The sequence below is a fragment of the Protopterus annectens genome, chromosome 8.part0 (genome assembly GCF_019279795.1).
Source record: "Protopterus annectens isolate FY-2018-M chromosome 8.part0, PAN1.0, whole genome shotgun sequence".
Lineage (NCBI taxonomy): Eukaryota > Metazoa > Chordata > Ceratodontiformes > Protopteridae > Protopterus > Protopterus annectens.
In genome coordinates this window covers 1140390841-1140405720 of record NC_056741.1, presented here as the reverse complement: position 1 = coordinate 1140405720, position 14880 = coordinate 1140390841, and the positions used below count along the sequence as shown (strand labels likewise).

Sequence of the window (14880 nt, the reverse complement as noted above, 5' to 3'; positions counted from 1 at the left end):
AATGATATCCAATACCCATCTGTCTTGGGTAATTAAAACTCCAGTTTTCTTTGAAAAGTGGCAACCTTCCTCCCAAAGGTGCTGCCAGACGAGAAGATTCTGGCAGCTGAAAAGGCAGGTCATTGGGTCTGTTTACGAAAGGACTGACCCCTGCCCTCACTAGAAGACTGAGCAGGTGAACTCCCTGTTCTAGGCCTAAAAGAACCTTGAGCTCTGCCTCTACCACGTCTAGACCTACCCCTAGACTGGGAATCATAAGCAGGATATGTCCACCCCTTGGTAGGCCAATTTCTACTAAACTTCGGAGGCTGAACCTGCAAAAAATCTTTAACAGTCTGCATAGACTTAGCCTTGTCTTCCATTTTCTTTAGAACTGCTTCCACAGGCGAACCAAACACCACATCAGATTGTAAAGGAGCATCTAAAATCCTTGTTTTCACATGCTCAGCTAAATTCTGATCCCTCAACCAGGCGTGCCTGCGAAGAACCGAACCAGTGGCAGCCACCCTCGAAGAGGCCTGCACAGCATCAAAACCACATTGCAAAGAATGCTTACCCACCTGTTCAGAAACATGAACTAAATCCTGCAACTCTTTACACTCAATACCTTCCGCCAAAGCATCTACCTTAGACTTTAATTGTGAAAGGAGATAATTTTGGTATTTCAACATGTGAAACTGGCAATTTAAAGCTCTCATGGCCAAAGTGGAAGAAGTATACACTTTCTTTCCCCATCTATCCAAAGCCCTTGCCTCTTTATCTGGAGGAACAGGATTTTTAACAACAGAAGCCTTAACACCTTTAGGCCCCTGTGAAACAGTTTCTGGGTCTGCCCTAGGACTCTTAAGATACTTATGAGCTTCAGGCACCCTATAATATCTATCCGGTTTAACTGGAGCAGGAGGCAAAGAGTCAGGGTTCAGAGAAGCCTCTGCAAAAACATCCTCCACCACATCTAGAATAGGAGGTATAGCTAAAGGCCTATGCTGGGGAAGAAACAAAAATTCCCTAAGCCTTTTCCTGGAATCAGAGAAATCCTGACCTTCCCATTTAAAATGCTCCCTCATGGAATGAAGAGTCTCTGAAAATGAAAAATCCTCAGGAGGAGAAGCAGAAGGAGTAGAATCATCTACATCAGAATCAGAGTAAGGGGAATACTCCTGCAAGTCTTCAGCCGAAGACTCAGAAGCATCCGAACACTGCTCAAAACTCCCAAGCTCAGGTTCCACCCTAGGCCTCTTATCAGGAGGGGCATAGAACCTCTAATCATTGTAATCAAATCTTCTGCCATCTTAAGCATATGCTTCTTAGGTACAGACCCTGAAGAACTAGGGGTAACACCTGAAACAAAACCTGGCCTGCCCTGGGAGAAGCCTTGGAAACAGCAGGGGAGGGCCTAACCACCTTAGGAAGGGAGGGAAGAACAGCTACCTGAGAAGCCCCTTCCGCCTGGCCTACCTCCTGAGAGGTCACATCTTGCAGTAATAAAGTCTCTCCTGGGATTCCAAAGAAATTTCTGGCTGAACCCCTGGCTCCACCGAGCCCTCTAAAGAACCGTCCGTCCCGGACGGTTCTTCCAGCCTAGGCTTTGCTGTTTTGTCCTTGCGCTTTTTGACGAAGCGCCGGAGCATCCGGCGGCATTTTATAATTACACCGCTTCCCAAAAACTAACCTGGCACAATCTAATCTTCTCTTTATAGTGCGTTTGTTAAATCTAGCACAAGAGCGACAGCCAACAACGTCGTGCTCAGGCCCTAAGCAAGGTATACACAAGGTATGGTAATCCCTATGAGGTATCTGTTTCCCACAAGAAATACAGTTATTCACTTTTTCTGACATCCGGTAAAATACTGAGGCAAGAAAAACCAAAATATTCTAACGGGGTACTTAGCCAACTTGGATTCGGTCTGAAACTCCGACTTCGGAAAATCTCAGAATGCCAACCTGCACTTGCAAAACTGCTTCTGCATCGGACCATGCGGCAAAAAAGACTGAGGAAATGACGTCGGTCATGCGCATTTGTACCCTGACGTCCTGACGTCAGACTAATGCGCCTTGACCGACGTCAGCCTTATACTTTGGTATTCCGGCCGACTGGGACAGCGGACTACCCCCAAGTGTTAGGACTGCAGCAATGTGGTATGAAGAACATCATATCTGTCGAGGCCAGTAGGGAGCAATGAGGATCATTTTGCAACCCGACGATATTGCTTTCTGCATGTTTGGGTATCAGAGGGAAAGGAGGAAAGGCATAAAGAAGTCCCTGGGGCCAATCGTGGACTACAGTGTCTCTGGGTGTGTGACCCGGAAGCGGGAGAAGTAGTTGCTGCATTTGCTGTTGAAGGGGGTGGCAAAGAGATCGCAGCAAGGCTGTCCCCATTTGCGGAAAACAAGATTCGCAACTTCCTGATTCAGAGACCACTCGTGAGACATAAGAATAGCTCTGCTGAGCCTGTCCGCCATGACGTTGGATCTCCCGGGGATGCGTGTTGCAATCAGAAAACGTTGGGAGGAAATCTCCCATTGCCAAAGTCTGAGTGCTTCTCGACACAGGGGGTAGGACCTGGTTTCGCCCTGCTTGTTGATGTACCACACCACTGACATGTTGTCTGTTTGAATAGCAATGGTCCCAGGAGGAAGAGAGTCTTGAAGAGCTTGCAACACCAGGAGCACGGCTCTCATTTCCAGGAAATTTATGTGCAGATGGTACTCGTGAGGTTGCCACATGCCTTGGACTGTCCTGCCCAGATAATGCCCACCCCCCAGCCTATCAGGGAGGCATCTGTCGTCACTGTGGCTACCGGAAGGGGTTGTATGAAAGGTCTGCCCTGAGTAACTAGTGAGGAGACCATCCACCAAGAAAGATGCCTTTTGCATGTATCCGTGATCATGATCTTGTAAGTCATGGGTAGCTCTTGGAAAGACCACTGCGTAAACAGAAGCCACTGAAGAATTTGCATATGAAAGTGCACTAGTAGGATTAGGAGAATGGCTGTTGCCATGGAACCCAGAGAGTTTGAAGGACGTACCTGACTTGGATCCTTTTGCTCTGCATCAGAACCTGTACCTGCTAATGAATTGCGGCCACCCTTTCTGGTGGTAGCCTTGCAAACATATCCCTTGTGTCCAAGTCTGCTCCTATATAAGTGATAGATTGACAGGGCAATAAGGCAGATTTTTTGAAATTTAATGTGATGCCCAGCTGTGAGCAGATTTTGATTATGTAGTCCCGTGCTTGTATGAGTTAATGCCTGGTGGTAGCAGTAAGGTGCCAGTAATCTAGATACGGAAACACCTGGAATCCTTGACGCCTCAGGTGAGCCGTGACCACTGTCATACATTTGGTGAACACCCTGGGGGCTGTGGTGAGACCAAAGGGCAGAGCTCTGAAATGATAATGACTGGCCCCCAGCCGGAAGTGAAGATATCTCCTGGAGCGCCTGTCCATCTTTATATGGTAGTACACGTCCTGAAGAAAGGGTAGAATGGACTGTAGCATGACCATCCGAAACTTTGTTCTTTGCACAAACCTGATTAGTCTGCTGAGATCCAGAATCGGTCTCCAGTCCCCTGTCTTTTTTGGTACTAAAAAGACCTTGAGTAAGTTCCAGATCCGTGCTGGTCTGCCGGGACTTCCTGAATGGCTCTTTTTTTCTAGCAGTTTTGAAACTTATATTACTGCTTGCTCCTTCAGATTGGGTGGAACATCTGGGAGGGTCTTCCCTGACTGTAAAGGGGGGCTGATGGAAGGGAATTTTGTAACCTCCGGATATAATGGACCATACCCCATCTGCCTTGTGTTAAACTTCGCCAGGCTTTTCGGTACAGCAAAAGTCATCCCCCGACTGTCTCCAGAGTTGAACAGCCAGGCAACCCTTCAGGGATGCTGGAAGGGCTTATCAGAGAAGGATTCTCTGTTGCCCTGGTTCTGCGGACCCCCTCTACCATGAGGGTGGAGTCTATTATTATTGTTTCCCCCTCTGCCTCTGGAGGAAAAATCACTACGTGTGTCAGGCAAGGCTCCCTGAGATTTACGGAACCACATCTTCCCACTCTTCTGACCCTTGGGCTAGGGTCTAGAGGGAGTGGAAAAAAGGACTCCAACGGCAGAGAGAGTCTTGACTTCTTGCTCGCACCTAGTCAAAGGGTCTTTCACCTGTGGTCCAAAAAGAAAGGAAAGTACAGTTTGTACCTACCATAAATGTAGATGTTCGAGTGCTAATACAGCTGCAGTCATAACAGATGGGTTCTCCTGCCGTCAGGCAGGTCCTCGGTCGGCCGAATTCCAAAGTCTAGGTCCGGCGTTGGTTGTCGTCGCTTCTTCCCTGACGTCAGTGCGACAGGGGTATAAAAGAACCAGCCGACGCCATTTTCTTCAGCTTTTCTTGCCCCAGATGTCAGGTGCCCCCAGAAGGAAGGCAATACATAAATTTGTGTAATAAAGCAATGCCATATAATCAAAATACAGTAGTTGCAAGCAAATACACCATAAATGAATACCCCAATCAGGTTGTATGAGGAGGTGTTAGCCAATAGGCCTGTCCCAAGAGGGGAAGGAGGGAGGGAAACCTGGACTGCAGCTGTATTAGCACTCGAACATCTACATTTATGGTAGGTACAAAACTGTACTATGTTCATCGTGCATACAGCTGCAGTCATAACAGATGGGTAGAATCCCAAAGCTAAGAAAGGGGTGGTAGGCACTAGGTGGAACTAGGAGGAGCCAGGATGCCCTGCAAGACTGCAGTGGAAAAGCCTGCTCTAGTTTTGGAGTATAATGGTAGGTGGTAGTGCTTGGAGAAGGTATGCATAGAACTCCAAGTGGCTGCTTCCAAAATATCTTTGGTAGGAACTCCTCTGAGGAAAGCTGCAGAGGTAAGCTGTGGCCCTTGTGGAGTGAGATCTGATGCCTGCAGGTACAGTTTTGCCATGAAAAGAGTAACAAAAGCGTATGCAGTGGGCTATCCATTTTGAGATTGTCTGTTTGGAAATTGGCTTCCCTTGAGCTCCTATAGCATAGGACACAAAGAGCTGTTCTGATTTTCTGAAAGGCTTTGTTCTGTCCAAATAATAACGCAGTTGTCTGTGGATGTCCAAGGAATGTAGTAATCTCTCCGCTTTGTTTTGAGGATTAGGATAAAAGGTAGGTAAGTGTATAGCCTGATTCAAAGCTACCCTGGATACCACTTTTGGCATAAAGGACGGGTTGGTTCGTAAGGAAACTCTGTCCTGATGGAAGATGATAAAAGGCTGCACAGCCATGAGGGCTTGTAGTTCCAATACCCTACGAGCTGAGGTAATAGCCAGAAGGAAAGCTGTTTTCCAGGACAAATATTGCAAATCTGTTAAGGCAGCTGGCTCAAAAGGAGGCAAGGTCAGCTTTTCTAGAATGAAATTGAGATCCCAAACAGGTATTGGTTGTTTCCTTGGGGGTTTTATATTCTTAGCCCCTCTGAGGAACTGTCTTAAGAGGGGGTGGGAGAATAAAGGTGGATCAGTGTTGTATTCTGCAGAAATGGCTGAGGCATGGATTTTGATGGAAGAGAATGAAAGTCCACTGCTTAGCAACTCAGCTAGATACTGTAATATTTGAGGTAAATTCAGTTTTCCAGGATTCTGGCCCTTTTTCTCATTCCAGGCACAAAACCGTTTCCATTTTGCGGAGTAAGCTTTTCTATTAGACGGCCTTCTGGCCTCCAAAATGACATCTTGCACCTCCTTGGAGAGTAGGGTCTGTTGTGATGTTAAGGAATCTTCCATGCGGCCAGATTGAGTGTTTTCAGCTGACTGTGAAGAGTTTTGAAGCTGTGCTGAGTCAGAAGAAGAGGCATTAGAGGCAGGGTCCATGGTGGGGAATGCGTCAGGCTCCTCAGGAGTGGGTACCAGTGTTGTCTTGGCCAGTCTGGAGCAATGAGAATCATCTTTGGTCTGTCTGCTCTGGTTTTTAATAGAACTTTGGGCAGCAGAGGAAGAGGAGAGAAGGCATAAACGGTCATTGTTGTCCAACTGAAAGAGAGGGCGTCCACTCTCCAGGCCTTTGGATGAAAAATCCTTGAGCAGAATTTTGTCAATTGGTGATTCTTGTGGGAGGCAAAGAGATCTATGTCTGGCCTTCCCCATGCTTGAATTATCTCTGTAAAAACTTGAGGATGCAACTCCCATTCGTGTGGATCTGTCATATTTCTGCTTAGGTTGTCTGCCAGCATGTTTTCCTTGCCTGGCAAGTACTGTGCTTGAAGTTCGATTTTTAAGTCCAGAGCCATGTTCCAAAGTGACATGGCCAGCCTTCATAGGGGGGTATGAATGGGTTCCTCCCTGTTTGTTTATGTACCACATTACTGTGGTGTTGTCTGTCCTTATCAATAGTTGACCTGGGTGCAGAAGGTCTTTGAAAGCTATAATAGCATGTATTACTGCTAGCATTTCCTTTTGATTGATGTGAAGGTGCTTTTCTTTTTGGGACCATTTGCCCTGAATGCACCGATCTGTCATGTGCGCCCCCCAGGCGCAGTCCGAGGCGTCTGTTGTGATGACTTGATTTGCTTGAGGCTTGCAGAATGGGAGACCTGTGTTTGTTTGGCATGCTTGAGAGCCCACCACAGAAATTCCTTTTGAAGAAATGGAATTAGTGGTATTACTGTTTCCAAACTGTGGCTGTGTTGAGACCATAGGTTTTTCAGGTACCATTGAAGTTTCCTCATATGCAGCTTTGCACATGGGATTAGTAGGATGCAAGATGCCATGAATCCCAGAGCCTGCAGGATTTTCCTTGCAGTCAGCCTGGTGAAATTTGCTAGTGTTCTGAAGTATTGAGTTAGTTGCCCCTGCTTCTCTGGCGTGAGGTAGGCCATCTGGGTGTTTGTGTCCAAGTTGGCACCCAGGAAAATTATTTTCTGAGAGGATATTAGCCTTGATTTCTTTTTGTTGACTGTGTATCCCAGAGAATTCAACAACATTATTACATAAGCCAGATGTTTCAGAAGTATGTGCTTGCTGTCCGCTTGGATCAGGCAGTCGTCCAAATAGGGGTATATTTGTATCCCTTGAAGTCTGCAGTAGGCAATTACTGATGCCAGGCATTTCGTGAATACTCTGGGCGCAGTAGATAAGCCAAAGGGCAATGCAGAGAATTGATAATGGGTTGAACCTGCAAGAAATCAGAGTTATCTTCTGCAATTTTGTCTGATTGGGACATGCAGGTATGCCTCCTTGAGGTCCAATGTTACCAGCCAAGACTCCTTGCCCAGCATGGGAAGAAGCTGCTGTAAAGTGAGCATCTTGAATTTTGGTACGAGTAAAAATGTGTTTAGGATGGATAGGTCCAAAATAGGTCTCCAATCTTTTCCCTTCCTTGGTACCAGGAATAGTCTGGAATAAAAACCTTGACCTTGTTCGTGAGTAGGTACCTCTTGAATAGCTTTCATGTCCATGAGATCTGAAATTTGTCTTTGTGCCTCTGCCCTTTGATTGTGTGGCAGGTTTGGCATGCCTCTCATTTTTGGAAGGGTGTGAAAATGGAATCTGTAGCCTCTGTTTATAATGTCCAGGATCCATTTGTCTTTTGTGACAATATGCCAATTTTTTGAAAATAATGCCAGTTTTCCGCCTAAGGGTGCTGCCATTTGTGCCTTGCTTGGCATGCAAAGGGGAAAGTCATTGGGCTTGCTTTCTGAATCGCTGCGAACTATCCTCACCACCTCTTTGTGTAGGAGCTTGCCATTGTCTGCCTCTAAACAATCCTTGAGATTGCCCTCTGCCCCTCGGGCGCCTTTATCTACCTCTTTGGGGTCTGTCCGTGGCTGGAAAGGACCAATTTTTGGAAGGCCAATTCCTACTGAAATGTGGAGGTTGTACCTGTAGAAAATCTTTCACTGTTTGCATTGATTTAGCCTTTTCCTCCATTTTCTTTAATACCTCCTCAGCTTTAACACCAAATAATACATCCTTTTGAAGAGGGGCATCTAGCAATTTAGCTTTGACATGATCTGGTAAGGTTTATTCCTTGAGCCAGGCATGTCTACGTATTACTGATCCTGTAACAGCAGCTCTACATGAGGCCTCTAGAGCATCAAAACCACATTGCAAGGTATGTTTACCCACTTGTTCTGCACTATGCATCAAATCCTGCAACTCCTTCAAGTCTGGTTGTTCAGGTTGTGACATTTTACTTCTCAATTGTGATAACAGAAACTGTTGGTACTTTAGCATATGGAACTGGCAGTTTAATGCCCTCATGGTTAAGGTGGCCGAGGTATATACCTTTTTTCCCCGCCTTTCTAAGGATCTGGAATCTCTCTCGGAAGGTAATGGATTTTTAGCAGTGAAGGCTTTAATTCCCTTGGGGCCCTGTGAGATAGTTTCTGGGTCAGCCGCATGGCTTTTGTATAAAAATTGGTGTGAGTCAGGAACCCGGTTGTACCGGTCAGGCTCGACTGGGGCTGCAGGTAAAGATTCCGGGTTAAGGCAGGCCTCCGAGTACACATCATCTAGTATGTCTAAGACAGGAGGTATAGCCAGAGGCCTGTGTTGAGGTAGAAAGAGAAAATCCCTAAGCCTTTTCTTGGAATCTGAGTACTCTTGGCCTTCCCAGTGGAAGTGTTCCCTTAAGGAATGCAAGGTTTCCCCAAATGAGTAATCCTCTGGGGGGGAGACGGAGGGAATGGACTCCTCTGCATCAGAATCTTCAAAAGGGGAGTAAGAATGTTCCTGTTCATCAGAGTGCTCTGATATAATGGAGGCCTGGTCAGAGGAGGGGGATTCTTCCTCCACTCTGGGCCTTTTGTCCAGGGGGGGGTTGAGAACCCCTGATAAGAGTAATTAAATCCTCAGCCATTTTAAGCATCTGTTGTTTAGGCATGGGGCCTGGAGAAGGGCCCTGTGTAGCTTGTCTCTTAGAATGCATGGCTGCTTTAGACTTAGTGAAAGCCTTGATGGAAAAAGAAGAGGAAGGTCTGAAGACACCTTGAGAGGAGGCAGACCTGTCTACATTTTGAGATTCACCACCAAGAGTGGCTTCGGTATCTGTAGTCGGGGTGTGGGCCGAGGAGCCTGTGACCTCGGGCACAGAAGACACCGCCAATGAAGTGTCGTCGGTAGTCAGGGGCTGCGTAGGTGCCTCGCTGAGAACTGGACCACCCCATAGTCGGCTTTGGCGTGGTGTCAGTAGAGGCCGCGGACCTCGTGTGTCAGTCCTTATCTTTGCGTTTTTTAGACAAAACTGGATTCGGAGTATCCGACGACATAATATAGTTAAATTTTTTGCCAAAATAATGCTGGGCGAACTCCGCCCGACGCTTAATGGTGCGTTTGTTGAATGTAGCACAAAAACGACAGACCGAGACGTCATGGTCTGGGCCTAAGCAAGGAATACAGAGGGAATGAAAATCCTTATGTGGTATTTGCTTCCCACATGAAATACAATTATTAACTTTGTCTGACATCGGTCTGAGGCAAGAAAAGTTTCCCCAACAGGGCACTTAGCTTTCAAGAAGACTTTGGTTGCAAAATTTTTGTAATTTCAGGAGCTGGCCGACCGGCACTTGCAAACTGCTTTTGCTTCGGGCACCGCACGGCAAGAAAGACTGAAGAAAATGGCGTTGGCTGGTTCTTTTATACCCCTGTCACACTGACGTCAGGGAAGAAGCAGCGACAACCGACGCCGGACCTAGACTTTGGAATTCGGCCGACCGAGGACCCGCCTGACGGCAGGAGAACCCATCTGTTATGACTGCAGCTGTATGCACGATGAACATCCATCCACCAAAACTCTGGTATTCAGGCCGACTGAGGGCTTCCTGCAGGCAGATAACCCCAAATGTGATGACTGCAACAGTGAAACACGAAGAACATCTTCATGTTCTCGCATTGACTTCTCATGGTCAGGCCAACAGCTGGAAGTCTGAAGATTTATTTAAAAAGCTCTAACAAATGCACTAGAAACTTGTAAAAATCTGAAAGATTCAGACAAGGAATGAAGTAATGAAATTCTTAAAAGCAAATAAAAATTTGAAAATACAGATTCTGCACACAGATGCTGACTTTAATCATGACTGGTGATAAATAAAATATTGCAAAAATAGTTAATTCTGTTGATCAGAAACAATTCTCTCTCAGCTGTCCTTTTAAAAGGATGACAAGTGCTACCAGGTTGTAAATAAAGTGGACAAACTAATATGAACTTTTTCTGATAAAGTACTAAGTTCTCCCTGTAATAACAGGGAGTGAGTACTGAAATGCATACTATGAACTATATTACACACACAACAGTGAACACAAAAGTCAGTGATGCTTTTCTCATAAATGTGCCATCAGAAGACCATCAATTACTCGTAGAAGCAATTAACACGGATACAAATATTTTTATATGTTCTTTTTTCCCTGGGCCTGACATCTATTATGTCCACAGCAAGGACTGTGCTCTAGTTGCTCCCCATAGGTGACCGTCTCAGTGTTGCCGTCATTCAAGTAGCCAACACCTAGGAACTATTGTGCACCTACCTAAATGAAGGCAATGCCACTTCTTCCCTTGTGAATGTTCCCACAAAGATGCAATAAAGGCTACTTCAGAAAAATGGTTTGCTAGAACCAAATGCACACCGTACATCCATCTTCCATACAGTGTTGGCTCTGCATAAGACCAGACCATCTCCTTCAAACCAGAATTGGGAGAAATGGTATAAGCCACATAATTCTCACCCCTCCCCAGAGCCTCTTCAAGTACTTAGGTCAGTAACTAAAGGTATTGGGTCACAGAGGCAGTGCATTATCAATCTCAGCAATGCAGCTAGCTACCCAAGAAAAGATTTGACAGACCACATGCTAAGGCTCACACACACACTTCATGACAGCTTAAAAAAGACTATATCCTGACTGCAGATCACTGACATGCACTGTACTCCAGTGAGAAGCAACCCAGCCAACCAATCATAAAGTACACTGTACAGATTGGCATAAATTTGACAAGGCCACTGCCCTTTGACAGAAGGTCAGACTATTTTCATGTACCTTCTTTAGCCTCTATATAGAAACCCAATTTTCTGTAAGACTGAATGATGCAAACAGACCTTGCTGCTTTCATATGCTGCTCAAGCTTGGGGTAAAAAGAGAGAACCCAATCTTGGTCTGTAGGCACCCTTAAACTCAATTTATTTTCAAATGCAACTCGACATGCTAAAACTGTTTCCAGATGAAGAAATAAAGTGTACAAAACTTTTTTTTTTTTTTAAATGTGCTTGAAAGGAAATATGCATACCAGCTTTGAAGCTTTCTGAACGGTAAATATCCCTCAGCTCCTTCATTAGACGATCAGAAGCCTGCACTGAGCCAGATACTGCACCCTGGAGAAGGAAAAAAAAGTGTGCTGAAACACAGCCCAAACTAGTCACTAGATGCTTTCTATTCTACAAAAGCAAAATTATGGCACCAAAACAAGATCATGCTGACAAAAACATGCAAAGTACACAGAACAGTTCCAGAACCACACAAATACACTTACTTAACCATCCAGTTCTGTTCAATGAGTAAAAGCACATTTGAAGACAACCAAACAAGGCTTGTATAGTGAAAAATACAGTAGTGAAATGACAGATTACTTACCAACCTGGAAACAGAAATGATGAAATATAGTTTTAATGGACTAACACATATGTTACAGCAAAACTACCTGCATTGTAATATCTGTGATGTTCCAGTAACGTATAATTTGTGTCCTGAATGGTGAGCAGTGGATTAGCACTCTTTCTACAAACAGCTACAAAAATCCAAATCTTCACACTAGACAGTAATAGGACAAAATCAAACTCCTCTGACAGCTTTGGGGAGCTAGAAAGATTATACTGCACTCAAAAATAATACCTGAAAACGTGGATGAGCAAGTGGAAGGAGACTCTCAAAAGTACTTATATGGTGATGAAGTGTGTTACTAAACATGAAAAACTCAATGGGAGGGATGGAGAGAAAGGACATGAAGTATCTGAAACAACAAAAGGCAAACAAAATGTTACCATGAAAATCTGAGAGAGGATTTACATTGCAGAACCTGAAAAGGGGCAATGAAGTGAAAATACTAAACCTAGAGTAACACACCACAGTATAAAAAACACATCTGTATTAATTTTTCCTGAATGTATGCTCAGTAACTCAAATATATAACGTACTGCAGAGTCAATACTACTTCTAAGCTAATCAGCCAGATAGATGCCATATGATCAAGCTGCCTACAGTGTACAAGACGCTATAACCAGTCAACCAATCAAGGTAGTGGTGGCACAGCTACATAGAGCCTTAAATATAAGAATACAAAAAAATTCCATAACACTTAAACAGGCAACTCATTTTGCTGCTCATCTTAAATACTACTCTTCAGTATTTTCGCACAGGCAGTTTAAAAAAAAAAAGACTGAGAGGAGGGATCAAAACAGTTTTGCATGATTAGAGCATCAAAAATGGCACGAGTACTGAATGTGCACAGAGACTGTGGTGCTAAGTTAAACTGTGGATGGTAGTCATTAAAACAGCTTTTCAGATTCCCCCACAAATGTGCACCCTCTGTGGAAGACCACAAGTGAATGCTACAAAATCCAGTAAGAAACACACTCTTGGAAACTGGTTGCTCTAGCAGAGTTAGCACAGATGACAAAGGCATGCCTCAATCCGACTTGTTCAGTATGCTAATAGTAAAGCTCTTTTGACATTCAGAAAATAAGTTTTGTTTTCCTCTCAAATCAACTACATATGCTGAAGTTAAAATTTACTTCAGAAAAAAGTTCAAAAGAAGGCAACATACTCTATGATGGGCTGTTTATTTTTTCAAAGAGAGTGAAAGTGGGAAAAGCGTAACAAGTGAGAAATTTAACAGCTGAGACAGTTCTAAGAAAAGGCAACTTCAAGCAGTTTTCCTGACCCCTTCCACACACCCTCTACAGTCTACATGTGACATCTCTATGCTGTGGTTAGGAAAAGTGTGAACCTCAATGGCTCCCTGTTTTTCCACTTACACCATGTTCAATCTACAAGCCTAAAATACAAAAAAATACCATGTGAGGTACTCAGCACAGTCTGCAAACTACGCAACCTTCTGTAAATAATACCAATGACATTTGTCAATCCACCGCTTAGAAATATAGAAACATACTTACCCAACAACAAGCAGGGATTCCACAAGTCAGGACTAAGTTGGAAGTATCACAATCCTGCAAAAGAACATAAGGAAAATATCCCTCATATAATGAGATCCCCTTTATGTAGATTAAAAGGTACCCTAATAAATTATACTGTAATAATTTACCTGTTGTAGCTAACACCAAGGGCACTATATGAGAGGTCCTATGACTGCCCTGATTCTCATGCAATAAAACTGTGTGTGTGGAACAAACTGCAAAATGACGTGTCTATGTTTATCCATCAAATGGGATGTATAATCAAACTCTAATTATCAAAACCTCCTTTAATCAAAAGGTCATATCATCGTAAAGATTTTGGCAGTTGACCAACTTAAGTACTACATTCCGCTTCCTTTATTGGTAGCTTAGGTATAAGGAAACCTGCCCTTTCTCCACTGTAGTGGAAATCACTTAGTTGGAGTATTCAGTGAACACTCCCCCAATTATATATACCAACTCAGAGATCACACTACAGTGGGGAAAGGGCAGGTTTCCTTATAACTCATACGACTAATTTTAAACATTGTACTTCCATTTTTACAAGTTTACTTTATGGATTACAAGATTATATGCTTATTAACATATTGCTTAAGGTATATGAGTAGGTCATTTATATTTATTTTATTTATTTATTTATTCACATATTTATATGACCATTGTTATTTAACATTTATTAACTTATAACGTTAATTTTTATATTTGACATTAAACACTTTTATAACAAATAATTTTACATTTTACAAATACTCACTATAATTTAAAATGTACGTTTTATATAATTAGTTGACATTACATATATTTTAATATTATATATATATATATATATATATATATATATATATATATATATATTTATTGCAGTTAATTATGACACTGACATATTATATTTCATAGTTAGGTAGTACACACACGTTTGGTATGAAGTTAGAATTATCTTGTTCATTTAAACAGTGTTGTTACTATTACATATTTGCTATGGCTTACATATACCCATTTTATATGAATGGTCACCTGACTTAACTTAATAATTAACTTAACAATCAACTACATTTTATATAGTACACAGAGACATATACATTTATATTATTTTATGTTTATCTAATTTTTAAAGGTTTCACAATATAAATACATAACAGAAATATTGTGAATGTAAACGTTGTGCAAAGCTTCCATACTACGGGTACATCTACCTTTAAATGTAATCTCTAATTGACAATTAAACCATTGATTAAATTAATAATTCTTGTGGGTAGGCAAGTGGTTACACTAAGTCAAATAACTATTGTAGGTGAATATCTTGATAAAGCCTGACATTGACTCAGGCGAAAGCGCTCGATTTGATTTCACTTTTTGTATTTTCTCGTTATTTTACAAGTTCTGAATTAAAGTATTTTACTGAAGCTACTTGGTGGATTATTTGGTCGGATACCTCCTACTGTGTTACTTCTTCTAGGTTTCCTTATACCCAATTTACTGATAAGTACTATATCCTGCTTCCTTTATGTTGGCCAACTACCAATGTTCGATGTAAATCTATATGACATGGTCTTTTGATTAAAGAACGTTTCGATGACTAGTGTTTGATGAATGGCTGTTTGATGATTAAACAAAGACCCGCAAAACCACACCAGGATCAACAAGAAAAATGTCGACAGAGAAACACAACATCAAGCAGTTAAATCAATGGACACCAGAGTATGGCTGCCTGAGAAGAAAGCAA

General features: G+C 43.0%; 1 protein-coding gene across 2 annotated transcripts in view; it reads right to left on the bottom strand.

The window, feature by feature from the left end:
* UBE2Q1 (ubiquitin conjugating enzyme E2 Q1) overlaps positions 1-14880 on the bottom strand; it is a 1535148-nt gene that overhangs the window by 819813 nt on the left and 700455 nt on the right. For both annotated transcript variants that reach the window (XM_044080652.1, XM_044080653.1), the window contains exons 4-5: positions 13137-13190; positions 11252-11336 (exon numbers count right to left, since the gene is read on the bottom strand). In XM_044080652.1, the coding sequence (XP_043936587.1) occupies positions 11252-11336; positions 13137-13190 (139 nt within the window). The remainder of the gene's footprint in view (positions 1-11251; positions 11337-13136; positions 13191-14880) is intronic.